General features: G+C 34.7%; 1 protein-coding gene across 29 annotated transcripts in view; it reads left to right on the top strand.

Annotated features, from left to right (window-relative positions):
- The window catches only part of MEF2C (myocyte enhancer factor 2C), a 167,163-nt gene that overhangs the window by 39,079 nt on the left and 100,731 nt on the right, over positions 1 to 27,353 (top strand). For 15 of the 29 annotated variants that reach the window (XM_063664967.1, XM_063664964.1, XM_054489537.2 and 12 more), the window contains one exon: positions 23,410 to 23,602. In XM_063664967.1, the coding sequence (XP_063521037.1) occupies positions 23,549 to 23,602 (54 nt within the window). In that variant the 5' untranslated portion in view covers positions 23,410 to 23,548. Of the gene's footprint in view, positions 1 to 20,027; positions 20,291 to 23,406; positions 23,603 to 27,353 lie in introns of those variants that run through there. The other 14 variants (XM_063664966.1, XM_054489531.2, XM_054489538.2 and 11 more) reach the window with 4 other exon arrangements.

Raw genomic sequence — 27,353 nt, 5'->3', positions numbered from 1 at the left:
GTGCCATTTCAAAAATGGTTCAATTTTCAAAGTAGAATATTTAAAACCTCTTTCCTGCCAGACTATATCCATTCCACGTGTTTGGTACAATAAAATAGAAGAGTTGGTGGAATGAAACTCTTCCATCTATATTTTGGAAAAACATATTCACTCACCTCAGTTTGTCAGTGTGCATTTAGAGGCTGGTCATTATGCAGTAGAAAAAAGAAGAAGGCAGCTCCAACTCATGTGACTGACATACTGAATATGGCCATTAATACAACTTGACAGTGACCTTGGCGGCATTACAGGTAATCTCCCTGCAGGGATAAACTGTGTTTGAATAATATTTTTACCATGTTGAGCACAAAGAGATTTCTCCTTGGAACTTTACTGCTTAATTTTCTTTTATCCTAACAAAAATATTACAAAGTGATTTTTGTAATGATTTTCTTTTTCCTTTTGCTCTCTGAAATGACAGTTTACTCCATGGTATTGCTGCTGTCATTTTTCTGTCATTATGGGGAAATGCCATATATTTGTAGCACTTTCGTAAAGGGTTGAAGTAGGCCAGGCATGGTGGCTCACGCCTGTAATCCCATCACTTTGGGAGGAAGAGGTGGATGGATCATCTGAGGTCAGGACTTCAAGACCAGCCTGATCAACATGATGAAACCCTGTCTCTACTAAAAATACAAAAATTAGCTTGGCGTGGTGATGGGCACCCGTAGTCCCAGCTACTCAGGAGGCTGAGGCAAGGAGAATCGCATGAACCCGGGAGGTGGAGGTTGCAGTGAGCTGAGATTGCGCCACCGCACTCCAGCCTGGGCAACAGAGCTAGAATGCATCTCAAAACTATCGCAAGAACAAAAAACCAAACACCGCATATTCTCACTCATAGATGGGAATTGAACAATGAGAACACATGGACGCAGGAAGGGGAACATCACACTTCGGGGACTGTTGTGGGGTGGGGGGAGGGGGGAGGGATAGCATTGGGAGATATACCTAATGCTAGATGACGAGTTAGTGGGTGCAGCGCACCAGCATGGCACATGTATACATATGTAACTAACCTGCACATTGCGCACATGTACCATAAAACCTAAAGTATGATAATTAAAAAAAAAAAAAAAAAAGACTTAAAGTATATTTTATTTTTATTATAGAAGTAAATATGTAATTGAATGTTATACCACTTTTAACAAGGTTCTAATAAGCTGAAAGCACATATCAAGAAGATATAGGCTGAAAATTCAATGTTAAGAAAATTCTTTTATTATATATTTTATAAAAATTATCAGCACCAAAATTAGCTGGGTGTGGTGGCGTGCACCTGTAGTCCCAGCTACTTGGGAGGCTGAGGCAGGAGAATCACTTGAACCCAGGAGGCAGAGGTTGCAGTGAGCTGAGATTGCGCCACTGTACTCCAGCCTGGTGACAGAACGAGACTCCATCTCAAAAAAAAAAAAAAGTTTTCTGCACCCTAAGTTAGTGTTATTACCATTTAAAATTTATTTAGATTATGTAAGATAAAAATGTGTATTTTTATCACCAACTTCTGAGATGTTCACCATAGAAGACTCATATGCATTATTGCTTGTTTCCTACTTTAGATAAGCTTATCACACAGGAAGGGAACTGTGATGCATAAGATTCAGGTAAATGAATGGAAAAGATCATGACAAAAAGTAAAAGTGTACCCTTCCTCAAAACTTCTACTGCTGTTGTAATCTCAGATTTAGTGGTATGTCGGTACTGAAATGACTACAAAAAAGAAGTTTCACATAATGAAAGTTTGACTTATTAAAAAGCCCTTAAGCAGGTCATAATTTCTTCCTTACAGTGGTTTCTACGTCATATTTCAATGCAGGAAATGAACAGTGACTATAAAGGAAGAGTTTTTTCCATAATGTGGATCCATTTAAAAACTTTTCCTTCCTGAATTGTTTCTGGGGTCTTTTGGCAATTTGAAGCAGCTGTTGACAACAGCAATTATAGGCACCATTGACACGGGAGGATATGACAGTTGCAGTTCAGTGTTCGTTATTTGTAATGTTCATTCTGGCTTCAACTTTTACATGCAGTTCAAATTAATTAACTTATGGAATTAAAACAGGTTCACTGGTCATTGACTTCTTTAGTATCCTATCTATTGTAAAGTATTAAAAAGTTGCTTACAATCAATGAGTAATTTTAAATGCACAAGGTGAACTATTTTCATACACAGAACTCTTAAGAATCATTTGATAAGAAGGGCATAGAAATTTATTAGATAAGGCATGTTCAATAAATTGCAGAATATGGCATTTCTCACCAATTCCTCTATAAATTTAACCTTTAGCAGCACCTTTTTCCAATTCATTGTCAAGTTAATCTATATAGTCAGAGTTCCTAATTATGTTTACATTACTGACATACACCAAATGGAAAATTAGAGATATCTTATCCCTAGTTATAAGTTGTAAGTAAATACTTGCTGGTATACTATAACACTATTTAAAATCTTAACCATGAGGAAAAGAGTTGTTTTTGGAATGACTTTAAATAGAAGTGCATTAAGAAATATAATTTGAATCAGAGAAAAAGTTAGATTTACTTAGTATTTTTGGTGTACTGTATTAAAACTACAAATAGCAGTATATTTTCCCAGTTTTCAAAGAATGGTAACAAAAAACCAAGCAGAAACAAAACAAAACACCCTTCTCTAATCTAATAACAAATAAACTTCAAGGTGTATTTTTAGATAAAAGCTCTGATCGTGGTTGTACTTGAATTTGATATATGTATGTCACTGTCAACTGTTTTTGGACTCTGACATACAAAATTTAAAAACAACATGATAAAAATATTTCCTTAGGACTTTTCAAGAACTTGGACTCTGGAGTCAGCCTCCCTTATCTCAAAACCCAGTTTCGTTGCTTACTTGCAGTATAAAGTTGGACAAATTGTGCATTTTTTCAATGCCTTAATTTCCTCAACAGAAATATAATATGAAGTATAATCATGAGATTTCAAACTTACCTGAGATTAAGGTCCAATTGAAATATAGAAATAACATGCCTGGGGCATGCTCATTAAATTTTACCACTTTTACTAGGATGATTTAAAATTGTTTCACAGGGGTGCGATAGTTCATGCCTGTAATCCCAGCACTTTGGGAAGCCCAGGAGGGTGGATCACGAGGTCAGGAGATCAAGACCATCATGGCCAACATGGTGAAACCCCGTCTCTACTAAAAATACAAAAAAAATTATCCAGGCGTGGTGGTGCGTGCCTGTAGTCCCAGCTACTCAGGAGGCTGACGCAGGAGAATTGCTTGAACCCGGGAGGCAGAGGTTGCAGTGAGCCGAGATTGCACCACTGCACTCCAGCCTGGGTGACAGAGCAGCAAGACTCCATCTCAAAAAAAAAAAAAAAAGTTCCACAGAAACAAACACAATTTAAGACTTTGTTGCCAATTTTCAAATTTATTTCTTCAGATTTTTTTCTTCTGTGTTTCCAACTTGAAACAGAATCTGTTAACATGATAATTTTCTGGATTAGAGAAAGTCATAGATATTTGTTTCAATAGATCATAGCTAACAAAATTTTTAATTAGAAATAGAAGAAATATACATATTACATAGTTAACACCTCTCACTTTGTTGTGGAGAAATTGAGTCAGAAAAAATGAATGAGGTATAAAACTTGAATTTCAGACACACGAAAAACGCAGTTTAAATGTAATTGTGTAACATAAATTGTCTGCCTAATAATTGGTCTGCCTCATTTTTGCAATGTCTCAATAGAATTCCAAAGATGGATTGATTTTTTTAGCTTAATTTCAACAATTTGTTGGTTCACCTTTGAGGGTTTTTTTGGGGGAGAACCAAATTTAAATGACACACAAACAATATTTTATGTGATGTAGCATGTCTATCCATCTCACATGGATAATGGAGTAAGAAACCCAAATAGAAATAGAAATGCTTTTTTTACCATAGGATTTTAAAAAAAAAAAAAAGCAAGCAAAATACACACATAACTAGAGAGATTTTTATAAAGCCCTTCATCCCTCCCAAAAATGAGATAGGAAAAACATTAGGGTTGACAAGATGCCACCCCCTAAATATCAGGATGTTCCAAAATAACTCCGTCTTTTGTAGCTCCCAATCAGTAGCCACTGATGATCTCTGTCCGTCATACACTCCTTCTCCTTCTAGAGCAGGACTGAAGGAGGGGCAGTATGTTTCTCTGGGGAGATGGTTGTGGTCAGCATCATCACGTGCCCTCTCCAGTCCAGACATTTCACTGTTCCAGAATAGAACCCACGCTTAATTTCAAGGATTCTGGAAAAGAAAAAGTTGCTTTTCTTCACAAATTATTGAGATCCTAACCTAGAATATCATGTTTTTAAAGAAGATTATTATTATTTAGATTCTCATAAGCACATAAAAAATGTGTCTAGGAAGTTGACATACTGGCAGACATCCACCTACACATAAGAGGTGTTTTCTCCTTTATCTCACCTTTTTCCTCCTGCGAATTTTTTCAACATACTTAATGAAAGTTAAAATTATGACAAAGAAACTATCACAGTATTTCCCATTTCTTTATGTACTGTAACTTTGTGGCTGTTAAATGAATGAATTCTCAGGAAATTTTTTTTCACTGTGTAGTTTCTGTTTTATTTTTTTCCATACTGTTGACATCTGTAATGGCACTGTTTCTAATCCACTCTCTTTTACTATATGTTAGAGAGTCATTGATTACTTGCTTTCATCCTCATATAATAGAAATATCTAAATATTACAGTCACAGATTCCACAGATATGTAATATCAGAAAACATGAAAGTGAGTTAGCTTTCTTGTTTTACTAGATTATTTTTATTTCAGTAAAGCTAGGAAAATATTATTATTAATTAGTTTAGTTTTCATCAAACCTGGTGATTGGCCGGATTCTTAATATTTTAGCACCCAAACACAGGTAGGAATTAAACATCTGAAGAAGTCGACAATAGGAAAGACGAATTTTAATGGAGCAGATTTCAAAGAACTTGTAAATATTACAAGATATTTCTTATAAAATATACTATGTAGCATAGAGGATTGCACAAATGGTCAAAGAACACTTCATCAGAAATCACAAGCCTTAAAAAGGAGTATCTGGTTGACTAAAGAAAGATCTGTATGAGGAATGGAAATTTGAATGTATTATGAGAATAGGAGAAATTTAAAATAGTATAAAAATAAAAGTTCTAAGAAATAGGGCTTAAAGTTGGATAAGGAGAATCAAAATTAAAAGACGATTTTTATGAATTTGTTTAACTAAAAACGACAACAAAAGATAAAATAAAACGTAGCCCATTTTTAATGTGCTACCAGGAGTGTGTACCTTCCACCAGGGTATGAATTTTTGTCTGTTTTATTCCCTGACATATTACATAGAATAGTGCCTTGAACATAGTAGTGACTCAGAAAAAAGTTGTTGAGTGAAGGAATAAATGAAATGCTTCTTTGCTTTATTTTTCACCTTTATTAAGCAGCGAAATGAACACATGCTTGTAGCCACATACATGAAATGTAATACAAGTATGTATGACTTACAGAATCCATTGATACTAAGAAACAAAACAAATTTCATGGAACTCCTCCTGGAAAGGTTTGACTAAAGCCTAAGATCAATTTTTTTTCTTTTTTCTTTCTTTTTTTTTTTTTTTTTGAGACAAGGTTTTATTCCATCGGCCAGGCTGAGGTGCAGTGGTGCAACCACATCTCACTGCAGCCTGAAACTCCTGGGCTCAAACGATCCTCTGATCTCAGCTTCCTGAATAGCTGGTACTCCAGGCATGCGCCACCACACCCACTTAATTTTTAAATGTTTTGTAGAGGCAGGGTCTCACCATGTTGCCCAGGCTGGTCTCGAACTGGGCTCAAGTGATCCATCTGCCTCAGTCTCCCAAAGTGCAGGGAGTGCAGGTGTGAGCCACAGTGCCCAGCCCTAAGATCATTTCAATAGCAGGAACTATTTTAACATAATGACATTACGGGGCCACAGGCTGTTAGTCTTAAGAATTTTTGAGTAAAGACTAGGAGTTAACTATCACACTGATAACATTTCTTAAATGAAGGATGACGCTGGGAACCACAATTAGTAACTCTCTTATTTGCAGACTTAAAAATGTACAAGGAAATATTGCCATGAAATCCATGTGTTATTCATCTTTAAAAGTTCAGGGCGTGAGTATTAAGCAACATAGCATCATATAAGAACTGGTCCCATGAGAATATTTTCATCTTTGTTAATAAACTGTGAAGGAAAAAGGATAGGTATAATTTCAACTTTCTAAGGCTTTTGATTTTCTTCCATATGACATCCTCATCCATAAATTGGGAAAATATCATCTAAACCACACACAGATTTTAATGGTAGCTAAAGGAATAGTGAATTAAATAATTTAGTCATTACATTTTAAATGCTAACAAATCCTGTATAAAGAGTGCTTGAGGTCTGGCCCTTGAAAGATAGGAATTCAGCATAACCTTGGTAAGCTAGAGAAGTGGTCAGAAATCTTGAAGCCAAGGAGAAAAAAAAATAAACTCTCTAAATACAAAATGTGGAAGAGTTGGCTAGAAACAAATCTGGCAAGGGAAAAATTACAAAATTGAAATAAGTGAAAAGGTAAACATTTACTTTAAAATTCATGCAGAGTGTGGATAAATAAAAATATTTATTTGATAAGAATATACAACAAAAGCACTTTTCAAGGACTATGTATATTTTTGGACTCCAGAGATCTAGGCAAATCTGATGTGAAATGATGAGCTGCAAAGATGGCGAAAAAATAAAAACCAACGTAAGGAAAGATTAAAAGAATAGACAAAGCAATACACAATCTTGAAGTGTATGACATGAGGACGTGATCACCAAATGTTCTCTGTACAAAGGACAGAACAAGAGGAGTGGACATAAAGTATTCTGTGAGGGATTAGCTATAAGTAAGAATTTCCTGAGAGTGAGAGTTGTGAAACATCAAAATAGGATACTGAGGAAGGTTATGTTGCTCCTTTTCCGGAAGGCCTTAAAAATAGGAGAGGTGGAATCTTTGTGAAATAATTTGGCTATGGTATTATCTGAAGGAGGGAAAAATGATATGACCTTGCATAACTCTTGCCAATATTAATATCCGGTGTTTCTACTCTTACCTTAGATGAATGGAAAATACAAATATGTATTTCTAACCAAAAGAAATGATTTTTTTTCTCTTTTTTGACATGGCAAAATTTATCATTTTCATAAAGATCCATTTTAAGGCAGTTGAAATTTCCAAGTCCATTCTGGAATTCTCCGTAGTAAATTTAGTGAAACACTAAATATTCATATTAACTAATTTTTTTCAAAGGGACTTGGTAGAGCTTTTGTTATGCTTATTGTTTTTCTATTTCATAAGATACAAAAGACAAATACTCTTATATAATTTTGAAACTTAGAATCCTCAGGATTGTGACCAAATAGTAATTTGGTATGTGAACTAGTTACTTGATGGAAATGTCCGCTTTTTTAGCATATAAGAGTAATATGCACTCTTTCCTTTTCAGAACACTTATTACTGGACCCACAAACAGGCCTGAGGGACACGGACATAAAAATTATCCTAGAGGTGTCTTCACTTTGAAAGGCAGTATTTGCCAACAGATTCTTTCTTACTGAATTACAAATCTCAGAGATTTCCTGTTTACCAGAAGTCCTCTTGGAGTGCATGGGATATAGAAGCAGCCATTTTGAGCATTTACTTTGCACCATCAACTGCCTAGCATCTGAAATTGAACTCAGTCTTACATAGGTAGGTAGGTAGAGATAGATAGATAGATAGATAGATAGATAGATAGATAGATGATAGATTAGATAGATAAGATAGATTAGATAGATAGATAGATAGATAGATAGATAGATAGATAGATAATGTGGCATCGTTGCCTTATGGAGTTTTATAATGGTTCTGACCTGTTCTTATCAACTACTATAATAACATATATAATTATGTAAGTGAATATAGATGTACTATATATGTACAAATATAGGTACGTGGTGTTCTGCCTATGAAAGTAGGAAAAAAGTCTGACAAATGCTGAATATATATATACACACACTTCCTCATGCTGTAGGCTCTGATAGAGCAAGGCTACACAATACATTGTGAAAAAATTGTCATGTTAACTTCTATAATGCACCAAAATATGCAGTATTTTCCAACAATTATAAATATATTGCCAATTATGTCAGCTGTTCTTATACAATTAGTATATTTTATTAGGTGTGTGTCTTATAAAGTTGATAGCCATAAAATTCCTTCTAAAATAATGTACCTAAAGAGCTTGAATTGCACAATTAAACTCAGAGCTCTAAAACACAAAGTATTCTGAAGAAGTAGGTAACTGTATAAAATTTTGAAGTGAAAACTTCCCTGTAAATAGAAGGATTTGTAGTAGACCATAATTTGAGGAGATAAGGAGAAGAAAGAGAAAGAGCATAACGAGAAGGAAGAAGAGGAGTGGCAAGAGGAGGAGGGTAAGGATAATGGCCAGGGTCATACCAGAGCTGGTTAGGTGTGTTTTAGAAACCTACGCAAGGTACTTTGAAGGAAAGCAAAATGACTGCTTCAAGCTTTGGGGATGAGATATCTGTGTAATTCTCATTTGTAATTCTCAGATGAGAATTCTGTGTAATTCTTATCTTCATCATAAGTGAAATAGACTCTCCTGACCCATTATCAGGAAGACAACTCTTTTGGGTTTCTTTTTCCGGGAATTGTGAAGCATATATACTGATTTATACAGTATACATTTACCTGGTTTTCCTTGTGAACAACCACATTCATTTGTAGAAAGCAGAAAAAAAACAAACCGAAAACAGCTACTGATGATCATCCAGTAAATTATAATAGTAAAGACAAATATGTAACTTACATTCTGTTTCCCTGCTGGCACAGGGAAGTAAACTCATTTTTGCCATCAAGAATAAGAAAATGTGACATGGGTTGAAGAACACTCATTTTAAAAATAATTTGTAGATTCCACCAACTCCTGAACATCACATTTTCTACATAGAATTTGAAGTACTCCCTTGAATATTACTTAGCAGCATAGAGAAGTAACAGAGTATGTGATTTGACTCTCTGAGTGTGAGACTGGATTGATATATTGATCCAATATTGATATATTGATATATTGATGATATTGATTATAGCTTTAACACTAGCTGTGTGACCTTGGGTAAGTTACTTAACCACTCTGTCCTCCAGCCTTCTTTTCTGTAAAATGGAAATTGTAATAGTGCCTTCCTCATAGGCTGTTTTGAGGATTAGAGTTAATATATGTAAAGCTTTTAATACCTTAGTATTTTCCTAGCTATTATGTATTTATTAAACTTCTAAATGTGATTAGTGGTCCAAAGTGCATAATGTAACCTTGGTCTTAACTGTTTATATTGCTTGAGGCTGAGGTGAACGTATCTTTCAATATTTTAAAATGTGGAAGAAAACAATTCTATTTATCCAAACAATAACTTGTCAATTTATTGTTTCTCTGGGATGATACTTTTGTGAGAATCATTTCAACCCTCATTTTTGTTTTGTTTTGTTTTGTTTTCCTCCTTTATTGAATGCATACCATTTAGGAACTTGAAAGGGGTCTTAGAAACTGAAGCCGGCTCCCTTTTTATGTCTGAGGATAATGAGACTTAAAGAAGTTGACTGGCCCAAAGATATGCAGCTGGTGAACCCAACTGAGAGTCTGACTCCAAATGGAGCTTTCTTTCCACTGTGCAGTATTGCTTTGCGCTTAGTGCTTTGGGGTTTGGAAACAAATTGCACTCTTTAATGGCAAAATAATTTATTAATACTTTTACTTCGAGTGAACAGCAGTTTTCTGCACCTGATCTTGTGTTTGCACTTTTTTTGTAAAACTGAAAAAAAAAAGTTTTCCATTGTTTTATCATGTCTTCAGCAATACTATTGTATTTTCCTTGTGCCAAGCACTGAGCCAAGTATTGGTCTGAAGTATTTCAGCACTGCAGTGTATTCATTGGTCAGAGGGAAGAAGCTTGTTATTTTCTTTAAAGCTAGCATTTCCAAGGGATATCTGAAATATATTGGGAAATAGTCCAGATTATGGCATTCAGCATGTAGAAGAATATGAAAAGTCCTATAACAAAGAAATCAGTTTTCCAAATATATTTGACTTGATTTCCTGACTTTTTTTTTTTTTTTTTTTTTTGAGAAACAGCTTGTTAAAATCTTAGGAACCAGTAGTCTCTGGAATCCACTTTGGGGAATGCTAATTTAGGCACTTTGGGATCTCTAAGGAAAGGAAAGTCGTGAGCTTGCCTCCACCCGAGAGTGCTTTCTTTTAGAGTCTAGGTTTGAGAGAATCAGGCTAAAATAGGATCCATTTTAGTAACTTCTGATCTATAGTACATGATCTTTTTTACAGGGGAAGCGCTGTAATACTTTCCGTTTAGTGTTATCTGCCGAGGATGACTTGGGCTATCCTTGAAAACAGCCTGGGACAGAATGTGTAGACATGCTGAGATAAGGAGCCTCCTGCTAGGCCTTCGGCCTAGAAACTATCTCAGCTCACTCTGGCCCAGGGCAACATCCCTCTGCAGCGTGCCTGTCCTTGCCCTGCCTGGATTGTATGGAGGAAACATTTTGCTCGTCTGAGAACACCTCTATTCCTAGCTCTTTGACAGTTTCACTTTCCATATCCCCTCAGTTCCAAACATGTGGAAAAAGAGATAAAGAAAGGTGATGAAATGAAAAAATGGAGTGAGGAATGCTACAAGTAGAGAGGAGAAACTCATATTTCCATGTCTGGTTTGTATGCAGTCATGACTGGGTTTTGGAGGGTGAAGCAAATGTATCCCAGAGGTCATCCTACTAGACAGACAGGGAGGGAGGTGAGAATGCAATGTGAAATATTGGTTAGCACTGAGAAGAAAATCAAATGCAATTTTTTGTTATAATATCTATACCATGATACATTTAGAAAAGAAAAATATAGTTTTTATTTTTAAAAAACTTTCAAATTTATGTTTCTTTTGTAGGACATTTGATTGATTGTAAATGAAAATTAATAAGTGTTCATTTAGGCTTCATGGTAAATTATATAACTTATCCTATTTTAAAACTGATAAATTATGTTCACCAAACAGGAAATTAGAAGAAATGGTTTGGAATAGAGAATCAAATTTATTTACAACTTCCTCCAAAGAAGAGGAGGGAGAATTGAAAATATATACCCCTAATTCCTTAAGGCATAGGAAATTTTGACCTCTTTCCTTAAACTACTATCATTTGTCATTAGACATTTCTGTTTCATAACCTTAAAAGTTAAGTGGGAGCCTGTTGTCCTTTAATTTTCTATTTATTAGAATTTATAATCCTTCCTTTTTTTTTTTTTTTTTTTTTTTTTAAGACGGAGTTTTTCTCTTGTTGCCCAGGCTGGAGTGCAATGGTGCAACCTCAGCTCATTGCAACCCCTGCTTCCCGGGTTAAAGCAATTCTCCTGTCTCAGCCTCCCGAGCAGCTGGAATTACAGGCACCCACCACCACACCTGGCTAACTTTTTGTATTTTTAGTAAAGACAGGGTTTCACCATGTAGGCTAGGCTGGTCTCGAACTCCTGAACTCAGGTGATCCACACGCCCCGGCCTGTCAAAGTGCTGGGATTACAGGCACGAGCCACTGCGCCAGGCCTGTATTTTTTTCTTAAAAATGCTTTCATTTAAAATACTAGATAATTCAATTTGTCTATTCATTCCAAGTTGGAAATTAATCTGTTTGGCTTGAGGCTATACAGCTTACTCTATAGGTGGGGATGTCCAAAGATACATGAATATTTCCAATACTGTGAGACACTGGGATTTTCAAATATTGCTGACATCTTAATCAAAGCTCTGCTGATTACTTGGGAGTTGGGTCCTTTGAGAGATGAAATAAATCAACCTAGCCCACTGACAAGTTACATTAGTAAGGTTGTAAGACTGTTTATTTCTCAAATTTTAAAAAGTGTGATTTTTATATAATTCTGTATTTTACACTTGCAGAAATTTTGCATTGTATTTATCAGATTCTTCATGGTGTTATCCATAGTTAGCATTGTGAAATGAAAAGAGCTGTTTCAACCAGTGGCCACTGCCATCACAAAATACTCACATTTCAAGGGAAGAGGGATGCTTTTGGACTCAACTGATGTCAATTTAGAAACATTTTGCATTACGCTATATTCCTAGAGCTTTGAACTATTTATAATTTTTATAAAATTATATAATATCAAAGTGAAGGAAGCAAGTTTGCACAATTAGTGTATGAAATTGAGTTGTATCCATCTGAATTTTTACAAATGAGTGTGGTTTTGTCTTTTATTTGAGCCTCACAACCTCATAATAGAATGTGTATGTTGTTACTATTCCCACTCTATAGAGGAAGAGACTGGGGTTTAGAAAACTATGACCTAGCCGGGCTTGTACCACCAGTGACAGGCACAGTGATGGAGTATTCATCCTCCAAATAACGTCTGACTCCATCGTGGATTAGGGCTTTCCTCAAACGTCATCCCCTCAAATAACCCCTCCCTATAAATCAGCCCAATAGATAGCCACCTCTGCCCTTCTCCACTTCATCACCTCTTGGTCCATTCCACTGCGATATTTTCTCTATAGCACTTCTGTATCTAAAATCATCGTATTGGTGCACTTGTGTGTTGCCCTTTTTCCCCTTAGAACGTGAGCTTCATGAAGACTGAGACCTTCTGTTTTGTTTTCAGTGGTGTCCCTGGCACGTAGCATCATGCTTGACAACTTCATGTCTCTGTGACTAATGATTGAATTTTGTCATTGATATCTGTGATACTAAGCATCATGATTTTGACTCATGGTATACCCCATTACAGTGATTTAGCCAGGGTTTGATTCCCATGTAGTCCAACCTGAAATCTACAATCAGAATACACCAAGTATGTTACATGTAATTGGTCTGCTCCAAAGCTGTGGCAGGTAGTGTGGACCGCATCCTGTTAGAGGACCTAAACTCCATGTGTGTGCCTTAATCTCACTTCTGACATTTAACTGTCACCCTTCCTGCCCACCACCCTGAGAGAAGTTCTGAAGTATTTGAACAGTGTGTTACACAGCCCCAGCATGTTTTACAGTGAGCCAGGGCAGTCATGGAGAGGTCTCTTGTTCTGGAGTTTTGCACAGATAAAGGGAGGATATAGTTTTGAGAGGAATGCTATAACTACAAAGTGCATCCTGAAGGCCATTTAGCTCACAATGAAGGTCTGTGTTTTAAAATAGCACTATAACAAAGTAACTACAGAGTTTTGGCAAGGGCTTCAACTATTTATAGAACTAAGTAAGGCATAGTAAATAGTGCCACAGTACCCAGCTCTCCCTTGCCATAACCCCAAACTTATAAGAAGCACTATAATTATATTTTTCTACTTAAAAAAAATCATAGTAGCCATTATCAGTTTAACCATACGGAAGCTCAGGCTGAGATTTCTTTTTTAAATGCACAGTTTTGATTTTCAGCAGCTGCACTGGGTCTTTAATCATATATTATCTTTATGAAGCCTTTTTCTAACATATGTTAATTGGCTGTTTTCTGTGACAAATTACGAGCTCTTACTTTGATGAGGTTCAATTGCAATCATGTTGGAGTCGAGTACGTAGAGTTTCCACCCCTGCTGGCTCCTCAAACCACTACAAACATCCGCACGTCACTACAGTGCTGAGTAATGGCAGGATTTGGGCTGGCTGATTTCTCTACAGATTTTTTTTTCCACAGGATATTTTCAGCTTCTTTGTACTAAATCTGTTGCAGGGTTTGCCCTTTTTAGCAGAAGCATGCTCTAAAATTAACATCAAATCTTATTGGAGATTACTATAATACATGAGAAATATTTCATAATTCAACATCCCGTGTCTGTTCTGCTTTGCTAAAATTTTAGTACATTTATTACACATTTTTAAAAGTCAGTCAGTTGTAAGGCTGGTAAGTCTTTTCTACATCATCAGCATTTTGTAACAAATATTTTGAATTTTCCTCTTTTGAGAGGGATACAGTTATTAAGTGAATAGATGATCAGGTATATATTTAATTATCATAAAGAAAATGCACATAATGTTTTTCCTGGCATTACCAAATATATCACTATGTTAAAAATTCCATTGTATTTTCGTTTTTCTTTGCAGTTACATCTGTTGGTCGAGTCATAAGAACAATTACATGTCCCATCAAGGCTAATGTCCCATAAGATGCATAGCATGTATTTCAATTCTCTAACAGTTTTTAATGTATGATTAGGATGTACAGATATGTTCTAATCCATCTGCTCTGAGAACTGTGACAGATAGCCTGCATCAAATACCAGCAGATGATCAGTGATAGCCATAATTAGAATAGATATAAAAATACAGTGTATTTGTTTATATTCACAAGAAAGTAGGGTAATTGATTAAAGCCTTCAGAACCTGTGTCAGACACCAGTCATAGTGGGATTAATTTAACTGTTTCTGCTTTGACATCAAAATATTCTAGGTAAACTGCTGCAGTTGTTCAAAATCTAAATCTATGGATCAAATTTTCATACAGGTATTAGACTTTAGAATCAGATGAGCCAGATGTGAATAGGAGCTACTCCTCCTCATGAGGCTGTTTTTAATCAGTCATTTCCCTGGAGTAGCACACAATCAATGAGCTCTAAATCCTGAGGCTACCTGCGCTTGTAGGAAGGCCTGGGAACATCATTACAGAACTTACAATTGAGCACATGTGAAAAAATTAGAGCAGAAATTAAGGGTAAGAAAGGTTAACTTCAGAAGTCTTACTTTGGTACTGCTTTTTTAGAGGGAGGTAAAGAGATAATTTCAAATGCTAAAAAAAAATAGAATATTAAGCCCAACTTCTAAATGCAGAGAATTTCTATTAAAAGATCATTATAAGCAAGCCAAATAAAAGTTATTATTGATTTATGTTATCTAGAACTGTTTAAACACGTGTATTATTTCGAGAATGTACATGTGGGTCAATTTCAGGATGAGTAAATAAATGTAAAGATTCTTTTTCGATAGTACCTCTGCAGCTATATAGAATGGCTTCAGAAGTCCTATGTGGTACTTCGGTGTGCAGTCAATTGACACACTGTGTCTGGAGCTAATGTACATAAGGAAATTTAGTTCTACTTGATAAGACACATGCTTAACTGGCTTTAAGAAAATAAACCAAGGTAAAGAACAATGTGTGAATGAAACAGAGAACTTGGCACTTGACTGTATGGAAGCCCATGAGCCATGTGGTTTAATTGGGGCCAGTTGGGATCATTTAATGATTGCTGTCAGAAGATCAGATTTAATTCTCCTTATAAGAAGACCACAGTGGGATAGAGTTAAACAAATTGTCATCAGAGGTTTCAGATGAACAAAGCCTTAATTAGGTTGATTAGGATACTGTAAAAGAGATGAAGAGAAATAGAAAAATTGATGAATCACTGAGTTCCATGTTGAGCCACATATAATAGCAATATCATATATATTTTGAGAGATAGTAATATCTCTCAAATAGCATATAATAGCAATATCATATATATTTTGAGAGATAGCTTTTTGAACATCACATATTTTAGCATGTAAAGTTTCTGTGTAAACCTTCTAAATGTGTAAGGTTTAGAGATAAAAATAAATGACATTCCACTTAAATAACAGATGATTTATCTAGCATTTTCTCTTTAATGTACAACAAAAACATTGGCAGGGGGACAATGGTATTTCTTCCCATTTCAAGGTCATCTTTAAATGTTAAGTAAATTGGAAAAGAAATAATGAAAGAAGCAAAGTATTTTCAAGGACATAATTTTCAATCATTTAACATAATATTTGAATGCAGAGTAAAATAAAGCTTTTACTGAGAACGTCCTTTTAGGCATTCACACCACAATCATAATTATATTGTGATTATTTACTGGTGATAATACTCAAGACAACTCAGGTGTCTTAAACTGTACTCTTATTGTTTTATTCACACATTTCGACAGACTAAAATGTGTTTTTCCATGTGCTGTGCACACATGTGCACACATGCACAAATGTATCAGTAAGACTGAAATATGTGTTCAACACTTATAGGCATATGAGAAAAATATTTTTAGAGTATTTCCATTTTAATCATGAAATATGATATATTAAAGATGAAGAATATAATGAACATAATTTTTTTTCTAACAGGATCATGAGATGCCTGGGAATTTAGATGTTTTTATCATAATAACATGAAAATGTATAATAGCAACATCTCCGACTTCTAGCCTAGCTTGCTTTACAGACTATTTTGTTTCACTGAGGTTGATGTTGTAGAGTGCTTAACTTGCTTTGTTCAATAACAGCAACAAAAATCCAGCTGCATGTGCTTACTGAGAGGTTAGAGCTGGGAAACAGAACACAATCTGTGATGTTAAATTGTAGCTCTTGCTTTGTCATAAGACAGTGCAGGCTTTACCTTTGTGGTGAGCCCTACCACATCACTCAGAGGCCTTTGAAAGAAAACATGGTGGCTGCACTGTTGTGAAAAATTAGAAAAGCAAAGACATGATAGAACCCTGAATTAATTACCTAATATGATGTGGAAAGACTAAAAGCTGTGGTAGGGTTGGATAGCACAAGGTTCTTCACATATTTAGACCATTTGGAGTTTATTTTGGCATGGGAATAGAGAATGCTGTTTTAGCTGCAGTGTGAAAAAAGTGTCCAAGACAAAATAGACCATGGATAACTATGACAGGGAGACTGTGCTTCCCTCACAGTTATTAAATTGTTTATAATGCAATACAACTGTATAAAGGTATGTGTCTCCTAAATTCTGGAACTGTGTAAATAAAATGATTTATGTCAGGGATAATGGCAGGTTAGGCCCACTTATTAAATTAATTGCAGGGGTTTTGAAAACGAGTTCCTTTTTAGCCTTATTATATTTCTGACATACATTTCATCTCTTTTTGTCCTTGGGGAAAGATATTAAAGTAGGACTAGAAGCATTAATGTGGAGTTTTCAGCAGCCGTGGTCATTGGGAAAATTGATGTATTTCCCTAGTTATTTCCACTTTTGCAGCCTGAAGCTCTTCCGTAGCTGATACGTAAGAGAAACTTCTTAATTTTTTTAACACTGTAAATTTATTCTTCATTTGGTGATTATTGTTACAGGATAAATGAGGCATTATCTGTTTAGAATTGCTAATCATTAGCTTCGGAAAGTGAGATCTTCATGGTAAATGTAAGGACTACACTATTCACTTGATAGCATTACTATATGATAGGACTTTTACTTTATGCCTTCAAATGGAAGCAATCATACGAGCAGTAGGCCGTATTCCCAGTACTACTGTGTACCCAGGATTCACGTATAATACCACATGTTATGATCATAACCATCCTACAAATGAAAATTTTTTTCCCAGTTATGGGTAGGGCAAGGAAACAACAGTTCCAAGGGATTAAATAATCAGTCTGGAGTCACACAGTGTCCAAGTGCCAAGCTAGAATTCTAACCCTGTTCTTTTTGACCCCAAAATCCATTTAACTTCTAATTCTCAGTACAAATTATTCTAATTCCACATAGGAGATGCTATATAAATGTGAGGAAGTATTAAGTGAGGTTATCGATTTGCTTCTATATAAGCAAAAATAGTAAAATATTTTTAGTAGTAGTCATTAAAAGTAGAAGCTGAAGAAAAGAAAATACATCAGTTGAGAGATACACATCTTAACTGATTGTCAGTCAACTAATAGTCATTAGCTCTTTCTATATGTTTGACACTAGGGTATATATTGTGGATAAAACGATGAAACAAACAAATATAACAGATGTTGAGGAAGACAAGCAAACATACAGTTTCAATTGTTGCAAGTGCCACAAAGGAGAAGGACTCAGTGCTTAGATCTTATGAGAGGGAAATTCGATGTCATCAGGAGGGCGTGGAGTACTTCCTGAGGAGGTGAAACTGAAGCTGAGACAGAAGGGAGGAGAAGTTAAGGAGGTACAAAAGGAAAGGAGGAACATCCAGGCAGAAAGAATTGCATAGTACACAAAGGCCTAGTGGCAGGAAGGAGCATGGCAGATGTGAGGCACTAGAAAAGATGGTCAACATTATTTGTGTATGTGGTACTATGTTACTGAGACTTGAAGATGGTTCGAAATTCATACTGATACTAAATTGGAATAAATTAGGAAAATAAATTGGCAAATGGCATGATGGTATTTATCGAGTGGAAAAGAATAGCTGTTCTTTTATTACCCTTAGAAGAATGAGTCTTGGGTATGTGATTTGGAAATAAACTCAGATTGCACTCATAGCTAAGGTAATGGTACATTTATAAAATACATGGTAAGCTTAGAGAGAAACGGAGCAACTTTCAAGGCCAAAGAAATACTCCTCAACTCAAGACATCATGCAGTCGAGCATCAATAGGAGTAGTAATTTGATTATACCTTTTGAAGTTCAGAATAGCTCTTAATGGAAAAAAAGTAAAAGTTCTGCCTGTTCCTTTTAACCAAAATATAATTGCATGCTTCATACATTTTTTCAAACAAATCACGAAATAGAAACCTAAATGTAACTAGATGTAACATATTGAGCAAAGTTTTCCACTTAAAAGATAATGAATCATTTAATTATTTGATTTAGCAATACCAGCCTTGCAGCAACTGGGCTTATGTTCATTTTTGCCCCTTACGATGTATCCAGCTTGTATTTATTTAACAGTATTATTTAGTGTTGTGTGATAGAGTGTGCTCAGTTTTCAGCTTTGAGTTTTTACAAAACATTATTTGAGGATGCTAGTGTTAGTGAAAATGTAAGTCAATCAAAAAGATCTGCTAATATGAATCAAAGAAAACCAGAATTTTTTTTTGAAAATTGACATCACATATTTCAATGTTTTACCATTATTCATAGGCTGTTTTTATTTAAGTGACTGCATTGTACTTATTGCAGCAAAATTCATGCTTTGCAAAGATAAGTTTAGCAGAAGAGAATTAATTTCTTCCCACATCTTTTAATGTGGCATGGCAGTTTCACTCTAAGATCAAAACACGTAACTGAAGGTTATGTTTAACTTCTAAATCAAAGTGTTGTGGGAAGATGATTGAAATCTGATGATGACTCAGATACACTTGATATGTGGTTTTCTTCCTACAGAAACCTTATGTAGAATGCCATTTCCATGTTAGAAAGAACCTAATAGTGAGGAGATAAATAGTTTCACTATAGATGCAGAGTTTGTGTTATTTACTTTGGTTCCTAGTTCGAATTTTTTCAAAGAACCTTGAGAGCCTCAATAACCATAAGAATCTTTTCCCCCTCAGTATATCTTTTTTTTTTTTAGTGTGGGAGCAAACAAATGATTAGCATATTTTACCAGCATGCATTGATTTTTTTTTTGCCGGTTTTCATAATTCTTTTTTTAACCAAAAATTTTAATGTATCTATTTTGGTTCTTTGCTTGCATATAATTTTTCATTTGCCTCAAAGGGTAAATTCCAATTATATGACTGCATTAACTGTGTACGATGACTTTTGTAAGGCCTGGTAAACAATAATTGAGATATATGTGCTATTTCAATGAAGTCAATGTGTTTGTTTTCTTATTTTCATTTCTTAAAGCAATCATAATAAAACACTAACCTAGAGCTGACATGAATTTTTCTCAGGTGTTTTAAAGATGGAAATTAAAAATCACGCCCCAGGTCTGAATTGTCCTCATTGTCCCTTATCTGAACCTCTCCAAGGCCTCTGTGTGTGGGGTGTGCAGCACAGCACACTCAGACGGTTCTGCTCAGAGAAGGAAGTGGAGAGTTTTGGTTCCCATTTTACACTTCTGGAACAGTTTAGGGAAGGAAGCACCTTTACACCTTTTATTGTTCGTGGTTGCTGACATCATATCCTTCCCTGACCAGTCTGTGTGCGTGTTTCCTGCCATTCTGTCAAAATTCTTCTGTGCTACTGGGAGAGATTTGTAGGAGGGAAGGAGGGAGGAAGAGGGCAAGAAAGAGTGAGGGAGGGAGGAGGGAAATAGAGGAGGGGAGGTATGTGTCACTCAAGGGAACTTGTTTGTAAATGAGATAGCCCAGTGGGAGAATGATCTTTAGCATCTGTCCAGAAGAAATTCTTCTCGACTTGGGTCTCAAACCACTTTGCGAAGGCAAAGTGCTTCATCTGCCTGCTTATGCCAAACTCAAAATGAACAGAAGCCTGCCATAAATGAAGTTCCCCTTTTTAGTAAGCAGCCTCATTTTAGTTTTCTTTTATCTGGGTTGGCATTTTTTCTTTAGAAAAAAAAATGCAGAAGACTGTAACTCTATAGAGTGTAACTATAGTAGAGCATTTCTTCTTCTTTTTTTTTTTTTTAAATTAGTGATTATTTATATGTAGCACTGTCATTTTCTAAGAATGCTTCTTTCCTGTGGAAAAAAAGTAGCGACAAGGCTGTTGGAATTATTTTAAGCTTATGGTTGATTGTACATCATGAAAGTTCTCAGCATAACTTGAAATTTTACTACATGTAGGCTAGCTATTATATTCCTTTTTCATATACACACAAAACAGTTTTACAGATTACTAAAGTTAAATAATCTCTTTCTTCACCTCTCTAGGCTTCCTACAAATTGATACTTGAAACTGACCTTATAATATAGTTTTTGCATAAAAATTAGGTTAGAGAAAATGTTGTGCTAAGAAAACAATGCGTGAGCTATTGTTGACCTTCCTAATTCTTTAAATTTTTACTGACAGCCTTGAAATGTGGTGACCCATAATCAAATGTTCTAAACCACGTTTCATGACAGACTTTACTTCATGACCAGTTACTTAGTGTCATCATCACCACATATGACTCTGCACGTGTACTTCATACTAAATTTTGCATTTTAGAAATGTTCTGAAGGCAATACCTCAAGAAATATTTATTTATACAGAAAACAAAAGTTTAGTTCTATTGAAATTTAAACTTGCTCCTCTCTACATTGCTTTGCATATTTCAAAAAAGAAAATATATTCAATGGCATTTTTATCAACCATTTATATATACATAGATACATACACACATTCTCTTTGGCAAAATTTTTTTCCAGCATGTTTTAAGAAAATTTTTTTTAAGTCCTTGCTCTGCTCTTTTTAAAAATGGTCTCATTCAAAGTTGTGAAATATGGAGTGATGATATGGAGGAACTCTCCTAAGTTTGGTTTGTCAGGAGCTCTGTCTTTCTGAGACTTTTCTCCAAGGATGTTTTGCTGCTTGTTTAGTTATTTGTATTTTGAAATCAGGATCTGTAGATGTTCTTGTCTCTTCTGCCTTATCACCACACTCTAATCTGCTCACCCTGACCTTCCACCTTGAAGTGAATAAGCGCTTAGGCAGGCATAGTCCTGTAAGCCGATAGTGCCACCGGCCTCAGCTAAATGAAAGGAAAGGAAATTGTCCTATATACATTTGCTGTGGATTCATGGATTGGCTTTCTGTGATAGAGAGAGCTTGTTTGTATCTTTGGGGTCTTAAACATGCATGGGAAATACCATTCTAACATGCTGCTTGCTTCTAAGGTAAGACTATAGGAAACACAGGAAAGTTGCCCCATTGAGTGACATTTAAGACTTTTTCTAGAAATAGTTAGATGGACAGTGTCTAGCAACATCAAATATATGATGCAATTATGTTTTGTGGGTTTTTCATATTTTCATGTGATTTCAATATGTTATAACTATTTTTATGTGTATTTGTCAAACGCGTGTTATTTATATAACTCTTTAAAATTTTGAACCACCTCCAACATTTAAAATTACAGCTGGAGCAATAGTTTTTGATGAGCACTGTGTGGTCACAATGTTATTCAACATACATATTCTGAGAGGCAGAACTGAGCTGCAGTTTAGTAGAGAGGCGTGGGGCAAAAGAGAATGGATAGTCTTAGTATTTAAGCAGCACTTAATCCACCAGAACTAATTATATCATAATAGCTTCTGCAATTAAATAATCACCAAAAACTAAAAAAAAAAATACCCAAGGTGATAAAGAATTTAGAAATTAAATTAAAGAAATCAGAAGACAGCTCATGGTCAGACCGAATGTGTAACAGCCTTCCTGTTCCAAGAACTTTGAATTGGAGCCAAACAATCTATTAAATAGCCAGGACATTGGCTTAGCATTACATAATACATGTGGGAATTTATCAGGTCCGTTGTCAGACACCAGCTAAAATAAACAGGGAAATTCTGAGCAGTGTGTAAAGTTGTTGCATTCATTGACCTAAAACGAAGTAGAATAATTGGAGCTGTTGCCTGAAGAAACCATTGTGGAATGCTTTCTTGTTAACTTTCACATTTCAGAGCAATTAACTTCTGTTGTGTTCAAATATTTTCAGATGTAATTTAAAACCAAGTAAAGTATATACTTTTAATATTCTGGGTTTCTTGGGCTTATCTCATGTTATTGATGATCATTTCTCTAATTTTAATTCATGACCCAGAGATCTCCAGTATGTAATATGAAGCTTCTGCAATTTTGTATCTTACTCCACAAAGACATGATATGTCTGTTTCTAAATATTTAAATTTAAAGGAAGGATGGCTTGTTATAAAAAATATGGTTATAAATTGAAGAATAATCTTAATTTTGCACCATTTATTTTCTATCAATGCTTATCTTTTTTGATTCTTTTTATCTAAGATGTAGTTTAAGGGCTTTCAAAAAGAAAAGATCTCACTGCTGATAGATGCTTGTAATCTAAGATTAAATATTCCATATTATTTTTACGGTGTTCTCACAGCAATAATTTTTTTAAAGTAAGATTAAAGGATTTAGATTTAAATTAGTTGACATTTACATATATCATATAGCGCTTTCATAATTGTCCATCCTATTTGCATAACGAGGGACGTTATCACCTCTGCTGTCAAAACAGGAGATTGTTTTCCCTTCAGAAATGAATTAGCTGCCCTACTTAGCATACACAGGTATATAAAGGTTCATTAACTCTCTGATTTGGGTAATTTTTCATAACAGAAGGGTGAAATTGTCACCTAATTTCATTAAAAAGATTAGGAAACTTTTTACAAAAAAAATGCATTTCAAGTGTTAGTCTTTAAAAAAGCATAGTTTGCATCATTTAAATGACTTGTTAAATTACTTATGAGATCATTTTAATTGTTAAAAAATAAAACATTCCTACTTGATCTGCTCCTGTCTGTGATATACCATATACTTTTAACAAAAAAGTTATTTTTATTCATTTTATTGCTTTAGCTCCATATAGTTTATTTCCTTGATAAAATTAGAATATGATAGTTCTTATGAAACTGACTTGCTGTTAGAGTGGTATTTAATTTTTCTTTTTTGTTCAGCAGGAACGAATGCAGGAATTTGGGAACTGAGCTGTGCAAGTGCTGAAGAAGGAGATTTGTTTGGAGGAAACAGGAAAGAGAAAGAAAAGGAAGGAAAAAATACATAATTTCAGGGACGAGAGAGAGAAGAAAAACGGGGACTATGGGGAGAAAAAAGATTCAGATTACGAGGATTATGGATGAACGTAACAGACAGGTGAGTGGAGTAAACTTATTTTGTATCATTATTTATTAATTACATTTTCTCCACATATGTTAAGGGTACAGAAAATATCTTGAATCTGTAAACATCTATTAAGAGAAGTTTGGGTTAATTAAATGTGGCCAGTTAAAGTGCTGATAGTCTCTTATATGTAAAGGAGAAAAAAATCACTTTATCTGTCAGAAACATAGTTTACACATTTGTGATTATTCACTTTTTACTTCAACACGAATTTGAAATGGGAAGTGTAGTTGTGTGACATGAATAGCTTGATAATTAAGAGTTAATCAGCATAATATTGCTACATTGCACGCATCATCAAACAAAGATATTCTTATATTCATGGGAACTAGACCTTTTGTGGTCATTCACTTAAAGGTTTATAATATAGGATAAATATCCTGTATAAGAATGGCTTTCATTTTATTCATAATAAATGAGATTTTGAAACACATCCAAACATTTTAACATTGTGCTGACAACAACAACAAAGAAAACACCCACACAAGATATTAATAACTTAAAACATATAGGCAAGCACTATCAGTTAATTCATACCATGTTAAATCTGAATTTGATAAACAGAGAGGCAGATGGTGTTATAATTTTTTTCTAGAATGCCAATGATAGTGTCTGTGTGATACAATTAATCTATTGTGAAGACTTTACACATTCAAATATTCAATTCAGCATTAAAGACTTGTATATCATGAATGCCTGCAATTTGACTCTATTTTTCTTCACACTTGGGGAGAGTGGATTTAGTTAGGCTATGTAAGGACAGCTGGGTAGTTTGTATAATGTTAAATATCAAATAATGGTCCTGGGAGAAATTATAGTACTGCTGGGTCCCAACCATCTCATATGGATCATGGAACCTGCAGAGAAGACGTTTCTGGACTGTGGAAGAGAAGAGTGTTTTGCCTATTTTTCAGTTACACCAAAGAAGGCTACACAGTAGCCCTGGGGACAACCACCAGACTGTAATTTCCCCACAAATGTAGATACACTCATGTCCTCTATTGTCCTGTTTTGTCTTCTTGGACATGCAAATAGGACTAGAACTGATTGATTCATTTTTTTAAATGTAATGTTGTTTCATGTGTAAATTATAATAAATAGGAATTAATTATTTCTTGCATCAAAGTCAGTATGCCATTAAAAAGTAGAGAAGCTTAGGTTTTCAAGTTTATATTCCTCTAAATTATTATATATTTTCGGGTACACACAACTTGAACTATTTTTGGCTGCATGTTTAGCTAGAGGGTGACTAATACTAAGATTTATGGTGATTCCTTTAGTGTTTTCATGCACATCGTTTCTTGCTGTGGATCAAGCCAAAAAGCAATAATTGTGTCAATAGAAAACCGCTATTTTTTAATTGGCCTATAGCTTGAAATTGAAATTAAGACTGAAATATTGAATGTCATGTAACACTGTTTGGACCTTGTTATTTGGACCAGAACCTATTTTGAGTATAGTCAAAAACATATGAGTTAGCATTTGCACTTTATTACCAATACCAGATAATTTTTAGGTTTATGATATTCATTATATCTTCTTTTGCTTGCAAAGTTAGAAGAAAATTTTTGCAGGTTGAATTCATGAGCTTTTATTATGCTTTATTAGAAAAAACAGGGATACAAGATTTTTTAATTTCTATTTTTAATTATTATGGGTACATAATAGTTATATATAATATGGGATACATGTGATGTTTTGATACAGGTATACAATGTGTAGTGATCAAAATCAGGGTAATTGAGGTATACCTACCTCAAGCATTTATCATTTCTTTGTATTAGGAACATTCCAATTCTACTCTTTTAATTACTTTCAAATATATGATAAATTCTTGTTAACTGTAGTCACCCTATGTACTACCAAATTCTAGATCTTACTCATTTTACCTATTTTTGTACCCATTAAACATCCTCACTTTATCCCCTCCCCACTCCATGCCCAGCTACCCTTCCCAGCCTATAGTAACCATCAGTCTACTCTCTATCTCAGTGAGTTCAATTAAAAAAAAAAAGTTTAGCTCCTACACGAGTGAGAACATGCAAAATGTGTCCTTCTGTGCCTGGCTTATTTCACTTAACATAATGTCCTCCAGTTAGTTTCACTCATGTTGTAACAAATGACAGGATTTCTAGGGATACAAGAATTTTAAAGCCGGGAGTGATATTTCATGCCTGTAATCCCAACACTTTGAGAGGCAGATCACTGGAGCCCAGGAGTTCAAGACCAGCCTGGGCAACATAGGGAGATGCAATCTCTTATTTTAAAAAGTTAAAAAAAAAATTAACTGGGTGTGGTAGTGGCATGCACCTGTGTTCCCAACCACTTGGGGATCACTAGGACCCGAGATGTCAAAACTGCAGTGAGCCACGATCATGTTACTACTACACTTCAACCTGGGCAACAGAGTGAGACCCTGTCTCAAAAAAAAAAAAAAAGAATTTTAATATCGTACTTTTGAGCTAATAATTGAATATCTTTTCTTTATTTATATATAGTTGCAGCTACAGCGGCTGTTACCCTCATCCATGTTAGAAGTCATAATAACTTTAGAAGAAGAAAACTTATTTAAATTCAGCTTAGTTTGACTTATCATTTTTTTAAATTCTGAAGACAGATTTCTTGATTTTATTCTTTAGAATTTAGGGTATATTTATTCTTTTCTCCAGTCTTTAGATACGGTAGGCCTGTAAGTTCAATACTTTTAAACAGAATTAGTAAAATTGAAATCCACCATGTTTTAATATATATTTCAGTGATTATTTTAGAGGCTATTGACAATTTCAAACATCTTACATATAAATGCTTGTCTCGTGCACCTCTCACCTACTGTGAGAGCAGTTGTAAGAGTCATTTGGGAAAGAGCCTAAATTATGTAGGTCACTTCTAATAAACAAAACCAGCAAATCCGAAACAGCATATCATACTGTGTAGAGGCACCCATAACCTGGGCTTTCTTTCAACTGTGTATTCACATGTTGCAAAGAAAAATGTTAGCTGCTTTGCCCTCTTTGAAGCTGTCCCACTGTAGACTGTCCAGTAGAACCTCACGCAATGGTTCACTGTCATCTTTTCTTAAAAGTTGTCAAAGACTGCTCTGCCATTGCACTTGTTTATTTAGCTATACACAGAACAAGGTATGTTTTTTCCAGAAAAAGAAATACCGACTTCAAGTGTGAAATGAAATATTACAGCACTGATGTGATAAGTTGTATATCATTAAGAAATAAAACTGTTGTGAAATAGAATGGCTGTTTAAATTGAATTTTACTTTTACTTTAGCTGTCTTTCATAATGGAAGTAGGGAACAGCTCAAATTCAGAAACATCAATACATAGAATAGTTTAGGTGAGAATAAAAACCGACAGCTCAAATTCAGAAACATCAATACATAAAATAGTTTAGGTGAGAATAAAAATTGACAGCCTTTTTTGTTTAAAAAAATTTTTTGGCATTTCCAAGTTTACAAAAATTCTTTCTTAGTTTCAGGCCTAGACAACACGGATTTCTTAAGCAACTATGTAAAAATAACATTATGAATTGTTAATTTATCTTACAGAAGTTTTCAGACAACCTAATAAAAGTAGTTACCAATTATGTACCAAGAACTATATATATATATAATTACAATTAATTTTTATTAATCAGTCCCATTTTATGGCTGAATAATTCATTTATCTGTGAAATCAACAAATATTACTAGACTGCAGTGTACCTAACACTA

The sequence above is a fragment of the Pongo pygmaeus genome, chromosome 4, assembly GCF_028885625.2.
Source record: "Pongo pygmaeus isolate AG05252 chromosome 4, NHGRI_mPonPyg2-v2.0_pri, whole genome shotgun sequence".
NCBI lineage: Eukaryota > Metazoa > Chordata > Mammalia > Primates > Hominidae > Pongo > Pongo pygmaeus.
The sequence above is the reverse complement of the archived record's forward strand: the minus strand, read 5'-3'. Positions and strand labels throughout refer to the sequence as shown.